Raw genomic sequence first — 10,965 nt, 5'->3', positions numbered from 1 at the left:
TTCTGTGTGTGGGTAGTTCTGTGGGTAGTTCTGTGTGTAGGAGTGTGGGTAGTTCTGTGTGTGGGTAGTTCTGTGCTCTGTTTACTGAAAGAGCAGGGGGAGTGTAGGACTTCTTGCTGTTGCAAAACAATTATTTAGCGGAAACTGTTTTAAATATGCATCTAATACAACGCAATCAATATGAGCACATAAAAAAAGAGTATAAATCCAACTATATGTTTATATGGCAAATTATATTATGATAAAAGTAAAATATTGAACATGTTGGGATGTTACACATTAATCTGGTTTGGCCAACATCATTGGGTCAGATGAAATATCATTTCTCGGTTCCAAGTGGCACACTTTTTAGCCAGGACTTTGGACAAGTGAGTTCATAAAGTAGGAGCACAGAAATCAGAGTCAGACAGGGAGATAAACAACAGTCTGTGAGAGAACAAAGATAAGCAAGGGTCCTTCTATCATTTGAAACTTTAGACACTGGATTTCTAAGAAACAAGTCCAAATAAAGAACGAGTACATTGCAATAAAGATTTAAACCCAATCCAAAGTTTAATGAAATATTTACAATGTAATTGACAATCAATACACATCAAATGTGATTAAATCCACAGTATATTTGATTATATTTGCGGTGGCAGTCTCATGATAAATGTATTCAATTCCAAGTCATTACCATAGCGTAGGCTATTACACATTACTGTGTTTCACAACATAACTACTGGGGATAGACAGCATTTCAAAAGCTTTCAGACTTCAACCTTATGAAACAAATGTGCAGTCAGACTGCAGTGTACAGTAACTGCAGTACACTGTAGTATAACTGTAGTTAGAGTGCAGTATAACCCCAGTATGCTGCAAATACTGTGTCCAAAATACCATTTTCTTTTTACTGCAGTAATCTTGCAATTACTGCGTCCAAAATATCACAATCGACGGCAGTTACTGCACTTTACTGCAGTTTCAAAACGGCAATCTTTTTTTTGTAAGGGCAGAGGTGGAATTACAGCAACATCACATACCCTGTTGTTACACATTATATAAAATGGCCAATTTTGCGAACAGTTAGTTTATTTTGTGAGTAATCAACTACTCATAAAACAGCAAGCCATTTAAAATGTGTCTTGAATTTTCATTGAAATACCTAGAACTCTAATAACAGATACAAAGTTCCACCCTTAGTTTTGGGTCAGTGCTATCCGGGATCCTTGGGACATCCCTACTCTAAACCCTAACCCTAAGTTTAACCTTAACCTCTACCCTTACCCTAGCCCTAACCTTAACCATAACCCTTACCTAACCCTGACCTTAATCGTTACCTTAAACATTTATGGGGTAGGGATGTCCCAAGGGTTCCGGACAGCACGGACCCTTAATTTTGTGTTATTCGGTGTAAATAATTCACTGCTGCTCTACACTGTAGTAGCTATGAAAATACAATTATGCTTCTGCTAAAAATATTTTTGCTATATACAGCTATTCTTCACCATTTTCATTTGGTTCATTATCAAACTATGATTATCACATTTAAGAAAATGGGCAAATTAAAAAACAAGCTAAAACATTTGCTGCAAATGAAATTTTCCTCTGCGGTAATAAAGATGTAACCTTCTCTACTGTTCTCCACAACTCTATACAGTCTGTCTTCTTTCACAATTTGTACCCTACATTGTGACTTATGAATTCACTTTTTTCTAGAAGAACATGAAATTCTCGACAGGATCCTCTAGGATTATGCCAAAGTAGTTATTTACTGAAATCTGCATCGGTGTTGACTAGGGAATGCCTACTTCTTCATCATCTTCATCTTTCCATCCTCATCTTGACAGCTTCACCCCGCCAGTGTCTCACTTGTATTGGTAGATCTTAATACAGTGGTTCATGCTGTCTGACACCACTAGCTGGCCCTCTGGCAGCAGGGCCAGGCCTCGGGGGCTGCTCAGACCCTGGGTAACAAGGGGCCAGCCTAGGCCCTTGGCAGGGTACAGCAGGACGCGGTGCAACCTGCCCCAGTCTGCCACCAAGACATCCCCATCACTATCGATGCTGAGGCCCCAGGGGCAGGCCAGGACGGGCCCCATGCCGGAGCACAACCCCAGGACACGGATGGTGTTCCAGCCAGGTTCCAGCACTCGGATGCAAGGCGCACAGCCAGTCTCATTACCCCGCTCAGACACAGCCATCAGCCCAGAGGTCAGGCAGGCAGCCACCAGGTACGGCCTGTGGAATCCTGTGATTATGGTGCGCTCCAGCCTGGCGCCTGTCTTGGGGTCCAGCATCAGGGCAGTTAGAGTTCCACGCTTGATGTCGGCCACCAGGAACTCATCCAGACGGGTGACAGTCACTCCCCTTGGTGCATCTAGCTCTTCATGGGTGGATCCTATCATGTTACCCCCGAAGGTCTGGAGGAGGCGTCCATGACGGCTGAACACCAACACGGCACGCTCTGCAGCACATGTCAGCGCAATGAGGCCCTTGTTGTTCACAGCCACATCAAAGTAGTTGCAGATGCGGGCGGATCTCTCAGTTCCAGTAGGGGACACCTGCTGCACAACATACTTCTGAAGGTCGGTCACCTGAATTCGGGCGTTTCCACAGTCCACCACAAAAAGCTGCCCTTTGACAGTGGCGTGGAGCCCGCTGGGCAGGTTGAAGTCGGAGCGCCCTGAGCCCTGCTTTCCAAACTGCTTGATCAGATTTGCTGACTCAAAGGCACTTGAACCCGCTTCCTCCTCCAGGTCTCTCAGGATTGGCTCTGGTTTGTCTCTCCTTCTATTGTCTGATTGTTTCTCCTTGGCTGTAGGGTGGCTTTCGGCGTCAATAGCCGACATGGACAGAGATCGACTCACACAGTTAGAACCTACACTCCTTCCCTGGTATCTTGATTCTCTTTCATCCGAGCTTGTGGGGCTTCTGCCGCCAGACTCAGATCCATTCCCTTGCTCCAGGGTTGAGGAGGCAGATGATAGACAGGAGTGGTTGTCTCTCTTAAATCCCAAGTGAGCACCCTTTCCCCCATTGATCAAAGGACGGGTCTTCCTGGAGAGGTCCGCCATCGACATGGCGCGTCGGTGTTCCTGGTTCAGGGAGACATTGTTACTAGGAGAGGGGCTGGTGATGTAGTTGTAGCAGTCATCACTGCCAGCCGGGGATGGGGGACTCCCCCCATTAGTGGATGTTCCACGGGGGGATTTGCTGGGTGACAGGCTTCGACGTGAGCGCGCGCATCTTGAAGATAGGTCCAGGAGGCTGTACCTGGGATGGGGTTCTCCACGGCTGGTCTTGGGAGAGGTCTGTGGTTGGTCACTATGTTCAGATCTGCCGCCTTCTGGAGGGCAGGAGGGTTCCTCGCTGGGGATGAGAACCAGGGTCCTTTGCTTTCTCTGACACTTGACGATGGAGCTTTTCTTGATTCCAGTTTGTCCACAGCCTGGTTCGTCTACCTCCGACTCCCCTTGGCTGGAGATTGGAGGGATAGCCAGGAAAAGGTCCTGGCCATGTGTGTCTAGCTCCTCATCCATAGATGACTCAGATGCTCCTCGATGCCGGGGACTGAGCGGTGGCTTTGAGACTGGTGACTTTGGCTCATCCTTGTCTGTGGTGGACAGGCGGAGCTTCCTGACGACACGCATGCTCCCACTATTTGATGTGGATGAAAGGTCCTTCCGAACTTCAAATGATCCACGGTCTCCAAACTTCCTCTCTCCTGAGTGAAGAGCACATTTCTTCCCTGTTTCACCGCAGACACCAATAGGGTAGTTCAGATTTTGATCCTGGACTTGTACCTCCCCTAACCTAACGTCCTTCAGCTGCGTACCGGGCTGAAAAGTGACCCTCTTTAAGGAGAGGGAGATTTCCCAAGGCTGTGTAACTTCTGCCACACCCCTCTGAAGCTGGTTCTTATTGGGTCCCCCACTGCTTCCACCCCATCTCTGGACCTGCTCCTTCAGTTGGCCCAGTTTGTGGAGCTGCCGGTCCACCAGGGACTGTCCAACCCGCACCGCCGCAGCGTTCTCCCTCTTCACCTGCTCCAGGCGCCGCTGGGCTTCTCGGTGGTCCTGCTCAACTTTCTCCAGCAGTCGGCGCTCTTGTCTCTGAGCCTCAATGATGGCGTTGTCAAGCTCTCGGTTCATTTCCTCCACCTCACTCGTCTGTCGTTCTCTAAGGCTCTGCAGCTCTTTCTCGCCCTGCTCTACATTGCAGAGGGCCAGCGTCACCCAGCTGGGTGGATCGGTAAGGGATAGGGGTGCGAAGATGGACCCCCTGGGGGAGTTTAGGTCTCGCTGTATGGGGGAGGTGGGTGACAGGGCGGTAGGTGACATCAGGACTGAGAGGCCAGGGAAGGAGGCTTTTCTCTCGGAGTGAGAACTCATTAACATCATGGAGGAAAAGTTGGAGAATCTTCTTGTTGGTCTGGTATGTTTCAATCTTCAGCTTGCTGTTGAATCCTGGGGAAAGAGTGTGAAATAGTTGAATTTCTGTCAAATGATCAGCAAGAAAAAGGTTGACTCACTCAAATTTGAGTGACAAGGAAAGACTACATTTGTACCCGTGGAGGATACTGAGGCTCATAATAAAGTCTGGAACGGAGCAAATGGAATGGTTTCAAACACATTGAAACCGTTCTACCATTCCACCAATTCTGCTCCAGCCATTACCACGAGCCCATCCTCCCCAATGAAGGTGCCACCAACCTCCTGTGATTTGTACCACGTCTTTACTCAAACAGTGACAGACACTTTGGTAATCAAAGAACAACAGACTCAAAAAAGAGGTGTATGTTTCTGCTCTGACAATGAACAGAAAACAAATGTCTAGGACTCACCTGCAGAAGAAAGACAGGCTTAGAAAGTGCTTAGGTTTCATTATTTCAGTTACATTCCGGTGGTCCTATGATAATTGAGACAAGGCATTGTAACTGTACTCCGTTTCTCAGTATTCTCGTGTGTACTCCCATGTCATCACCATGTTCTTAGACCTTTAGGTTAGACACTATGTTCTGCAGCAGTGCAAGCAGATACCTCTGAATACAACATATAGATCCTAAGATCAATTGACACTGTCTTCTTCTCGGCCGCTGTAACTCTCAGCGCTTCCCTGGTCACCTTGGGACCAGCATTGTCTCTGAGTTTCACTTATTACTAAATGACTCAAAATGGTTGTTTGCAATCGGAACACAGGCCACTATTGTCGCCACATGTGGACAGCACTGCTTATCTGCTCAAGGCACTGAAACTGAGCTCTGTCTTTCAGTACAAACATCAAGTGCCTATAAGGGACAGCAGATCATGTCAGATGCCTAATGTGTGACGTAGGCTACCAGAATGACGTTATGTACATTATATATCACTGTCAGAGGAAACTCGTTTTGAAAATCTGCATGGTGTGTGTGGATGTACAGAGCCGTGAACAAGTATTTGCCCCCTTTCTGATTGTCTCTATTTTTGTCTTGCTGCATGACCCAGCTGCACTTCAGTTTCAGCTCACAGACGGATGGCCTGACATTCTCCTGTAGAATTCTCTGATACAGAGCAGATTTCATGGTTCCTTCTATTAAGCCAAGTCATCCAGGTCCTGAGGCAGCAAAGCATCCCCAAACCATCAGACTACCACCACCATGCTTGACCGTTGGTATGAGGTTCTTGCTGTGGAATGCAGTGTTTGGTTTTCGCCAGGCATAATGGGACCCATGTTGTCCAAAAAGTATACTTTTGAATCATCTGTCCATAGAACATTTCTTCCAAGCGTCTTGATGATCATCCAGGTGCTTCCAGGCGCTTTTTTTGGCAAACTTCAGTCAACGTTTTGGACTACTGGCGAAAACCAACGGTCAAGCGTGGTGGTGGTAGTCTGATGGTTTGGGGATGCTTTGCTGCCTCAGGACCTGGATGACTTGGCTTAATAGAAGGAACCATGAAATCTGCTCTGTATCAGAGAATTCTACAGGAGAATGTCAGGCCATCCGTCTGTGAGCTGAAGCTGAAGTGCAGCTGGGTCATGCAGCAAGACAATGATCCAAAACACACAATCAAGTCTACATGAAAATGTCTAAAAAGCTAAACATTTGAAGTTTTGGAATGGACTAGTCAAAGTCCAGACCTAATCCCAATTGAGATGTTGTGGCAGGACTTGAAACGAGCAGTTTATGCTTGAAAACACAGAAGTGTCGCTGAGTTAAAGCAATGGGCCAAAATTCCTCCACAGTGATGTGAGAGACTGATCAACAACTACAGGAAGCGTTTGGTTGCAATCATCACAGCTAAAAGGTGGCACAACCAGTTATTGGGTGTAAGGGGACAATTACTTTTTCACACTGGTAATTGGTGTTATATAACTTTGTTAATTAAATTAAATAACTATCATTTTTTTGTGTTATTTGTAAACTCAAGTTCCCTTAATATAATATTAGGTTTTGGTTGAAGATCTGATAACATTCATTATAGAAAATATGCAAACATAGAGAAAATCAGAAAGGGGGCAAATGCTTTTTCACAGCACTGTAGGCTAAGTATGAAGCCCTAGTCAGAGAAACCTTTCAGCCCCAGAAGCAAAACAACAGGGCTTTTTCTAGGATGAAAGAGTGGGGTATCAGTTTACCTCAGTGCCCTGCACAATAAGGTCCCCCTGGAAACATGTGACCTCAGAGTGTGAATGGGTAAAAACACAGTTTCTCATGTAGTGAATAGACAATCCCATGATGCATCTTCATTCTCTTTTGTATTTATCTAGGACAGATAACCCGTGTAAAAACAGATGACCTCTGTAAAAACAGATAACCCGTGTTAAAACAGATAACCCGTGTAAAAACAGATAACCTTTGTAAAAACAGATAACCCGTGTAAAAACAGATAACCTTTGTAAAAACAGATAACCAGTGTAAAAACAGATAACCTTTGTAAAAACAGATAACCCGTGTAAAAACAGATAACCTTTGTAAAAACAGATAACCTTTGTAAAAACAGATAACCCGTGTAAAAACAGATAACCTTTGTAAAAACAGATAACCAGTGTAAAAACAGATAACCTTTGTAAAAACAGATAACCTTTGTAAAAACAGATAACCAGTGTAAAAACAGATAACCCGTGTAAAAACAGATAACCTTTGTAAAAACAGATAACCAGTGTAAAAACAGATAACCTTTGTAAAAACAGATAACCCGTGTAAAAACAGATAACCTTTGTAAAAACAGATAACCTTTGTAAAAACAGATAACCTTTGTAAAAACAGATAACCTGTGTAAAAACAGATAACCAGTGTAAAAACAGATAACCCATGTAAAAACAGATAACCCGTGTAAAAACAGATAACCCGTGTAAAAACAGATAGCCCGTGTAAAAACAGATAACCCGTGTAAGAACAGATAACCCGTGTAAAAACAGATAACCCGTGTAAGAACAGATAACCCGTGTAAGAACAGATAACCTGTGTAAGAACAGATAACCCGTGTAAAAACAACCTGTGTAATAAAATAACCAAATTGACCCATTCAGAACACGCAATTGGAATAAAATATATTTAAAAGAACAAAACATCACAGGGAAAAATAAACACATTTGAAAAGAGAAACTTCCCTCCCAATTCACATTTTGCTGAATATAACGAGTCCAAAGAAGAACTGACAGGTGTACAGACGCGTACTTGTTTGATGGAATGTGGGAAAATAGGCCTTTGTGTCCGTGTGAAAAAAATAACAGTCACTTTGTTGGAGTGCAGCTACCGGTCCCCTCTCACATTACCCAGTTAAATGTTGAATGAGAGACCCTGGTTGCTAAGTTACCCAGGGACCTGCATGGCACTAGCTGAGGTGGTGAGTGGAAAAATGTAACGATAACATTCCTATTGAGGACACCTTCACCAGCATCAAGTGATCAACATGTATAAGTATGATAACTGGCAAAATGCTGTATGTCAGAAATACCTCTTTAAAAGATCCCCCAAAAGATCCTTATAGGTTTACTTAAAACGCTAATCAAGGACAAGGTCGACATTACAATACCAAAACATTACAGTTAACTTACAGTCAAATCAATTTCAATTTATAGCACAAAGAAATCTGTCAAGAGTTCATTGACATATCGGGCACAGTACTTGTGCAAACCTATTCATGCAAATAGGAAAATAAGAATTTGTTCTTAACTGACTTGCCTAGTTAAATAAAGATCAATTAAATGCAAAGTTATAGTACTTCCTGTATTTTGTTATTTGTTCGATTAGCCTTCATTAAATGGAGCAGAAAGGATCTTACCTGGGCCAGGTGCACTCCTTTTCCTCCACTGCTCTCTGTGCCGCGTCCTACAGTGTCACGTCCTTCCTCTGTCCCGTCCACACCTCTCCGTCACACCCCCTTCAGCCCCTTTCCCGCTATCCCTCTTTCTTTCTTTCTCCCCATTCTTCACTCTTCAAAATAGTTCTACATTCCCTTACACTGTCAATTTCTCTCATGCACACAAACTCTCTGTCAAACCCATTTCAAACCCGTATCTTGGTCAAATTCAAGTTCCCTAGCATAATACAGATCACATGACAAGATGTAAACTAGCCCCATCCCATTTAAAATCTCTGCACTGTGGGTTTCGCTATAAAGCAGATTGCCACAGTCAACCATCCCATGTCCTTGCAAGGTCATAACTTGTCAAAAGGTAAATAGGCTGCATCATGATGATGCGTTATGTTGGAGGCGCTGCACAATCTTAGTCAAATAGATTTAGAGATCACAGGTGGAACACAATTTCCCTTGCACGTTCTAACCACTAGATGTCAGCAGATAGCAAAGGCAGGATCATTTGTGTGACTTGCTACTGCTGTTCTGATATTGATGATATCTGTGAGCCCATATAGATCTGTTTGGGTTGGTTTGCTTTCGCACTGTGGGTGTAATTGAGCAATTTGCATAACTCCCCTTGACTTGAGCAACTTAGCTACATTGTTTATATCGATTTTAAAACAATCAAGCTAATTGAAAACCTGACAGAAGCATTTGGAGTCCCCTTTTTTGAAACCGATCGTATTTTGCTATTGCGCTCCGAATTGGAATGTTTTGAGAAAAATGTTTGCTAACTCCGCTGCTAAGGAATGAGAGTGTGTTTTCATGTTAGCTGCTGTAGCTAGCTAGGGTAATTGTGCCACTAACTTTGTCAAACAACCAAAATTAGCCGTGTTCGGTACACCAATACAGCCCTTGCATACATGCAAAGGTGAATGTGAGAAACCACCTGAAAAGAAGAACATCAACCGCAGCCGGTATGAACCATTTGTTCTCCCGTGCATTGCAGAGTTTCTCGGGACAGCCCTCTTCATCTTCACCAATTGGTTTCAGTGATCAAAAACCCAACGGACACCGGTAGACTGCTGCCAGCTGTGGCATATGGGGTTGCTCTGTCCATCTGCATAGCCATCACAACAGCAGTGAGGTTGGTAGTGACATATTAAATTGTTAAAAAAAGAAGGGGGAAAAAATTATGAAATTGTAGTTTCATCTCTATGAGTTGGTAGTTACTTCTAGTATGGAGTAGGCCTACAATAGTATAGAGGAATCATTTATTTTACTTGTTCACTCTTGTTTTCTAGTGGAGGCCACTTACTAACGGTCTGCATGAGTGCCGTCAACAGGCAGAGCAAGACCCTCATAGAACCTTTCTGCATCCGACTGACTGTCACCGTCGGTATTCTGGGAGGGTGAGTGCGTCACTGTCAACATCCTGAGTCTCCAATGCTACATAAACCGCAGTCCACCTGCAGGATGGTGGAATGTTATTACTGTTCCACAACAAAGTGTATGAAATGTAGATGTTCACTAAACCTTTTAACATCATTGTTCTTTCAATCTTACACTGGAAAAAAAATAGAAACGGAACATGCAAAGTGTTGGTCCCGTTTTTTATGAGCTGAAATCAAATGTCCCAGGAATGTCCATACGCACAAAAAAGCATATTTCTCTCAAATTTTGTGAAAAAATTTGTTTACAACCCTGTTAGTGAATATTTCTCCTTTGCCAAGATAATCCATCCCCCTGACAGGTGTGGCATATCAAGAAGCTGTTTAAACAGCATGATCACTACACAGGTGCACCTTGTACTGGGGACAATTCAAGACCATTCTAAAATGTGCAGTTCTCTAACACAACACAATGCCACAGATGTCTCAAGTATTGAGGGAGCGTGAAATTGGCATGCTGACTGCAAGAATGTCCACCAGAGTTGTTGCCAGATAATTGAATGTTCATTTATCTTCCATAAGCCGCCCCCAATGTCGTTTTAGAGAATTTGGCAGTACGTCCAACCGGCCTCACAACCACAGACCACATGTAACCACGCCAGCCCAGGACCTCCACATCTCGTTTCTTCACCTGCGGGATCGTCTGAGACCAGCCACCCAGACAGCTGATGAAACTGTGGGTTTGCACATCTGAAGAATTTCTGCACAAACTGTCAGCTCATCTGCGTACTCGTCGTCCTCATCAGGGTCTTGACCTGACTGCAGTTCGATGTCTTAACTGACTTCAGTGGGCACATGCTCACCTTCGATGGCCACTGGCTCGCTGGATAATTGTGCTCTTTACGGATGAATACTGGTTTCAACCGGGCAGATGGCAGACAGCGTGTATGGTGTCGTAAGGGCGAGCGGTTTGCTGATGTCAACGTTGTAAACAGAGTAGTGGTGATGGGGTTAGGGTATGGGCAGGTATAGGCTACGGACAACGAACACAATTGCATTTTATCGACAGCAATTTGAATAAACAGAAATATCGTGACGAAATTCGGTGGCCCATTGCCAGGCCATTCATCCACCGCCATCACCTCATGTTTCAGCATAACAATGCACGGCCCCATGTTGTAATAATCTGTACACAATTCCTGGAAGCTGAAAATGTCCCAGTTCTTCCATGGCCTGCATACTCACCAGACATGTCACCCATTGAGCATGCTTGGGGATGCTCTGGATTAACGTGTACAACAGCGTCAATC

At 44.2% G+C, this 10,965-nt stretch overlaps 1 protein-coding gene across 1 annotated transcript; it reads right to left on the bottom strand.

The window, feature by feature from the left end:
* Positions 1-527: 527 nt before the first annotated feature.
* Positions 528-8,558, bottom strand: LOC115129777 (uncharacterized). The gene is made up of 2 exons (XM_029660488.2): positions 8,247-8,558; positions 528-4,448 (listed from the first exon to the last, which is right to left on the bottom strand). Exon 2 carries the CDS (start codon positions 4,380-4,382, stop codon positions 1,848-1,850), a length of 2,535 nt encoding a protein of 844 aa, XP_029516348.1. The 5' UTR covers positions 4,383-4,448; positions 8,247-8,558; the 3' UTR covers positions 528-1,847.
* Positions 8,559-10,965: the final 2,407 nt, after the last annotated feature.

Source organism: Oncorhynchus nerka, linkage group LG5, assembly GCF_034236695.1.
Source record: "Oncorhynchus nerka isolate Pitt River linkage group LG5, Oner_Uvic_2.0, whole genome shotgun sequence".
Taxonomy (NCBI): domain Eukaryota; kingdom Metazoa; phylum Chordata; class Actinopteri; order Salmoniformes; family Salmonidae; genus Oncorhynchus; species Oncorhynchus nerka.
This window is presented reverse-complemented; position numbering and strand designations above follow the sequence as displayed.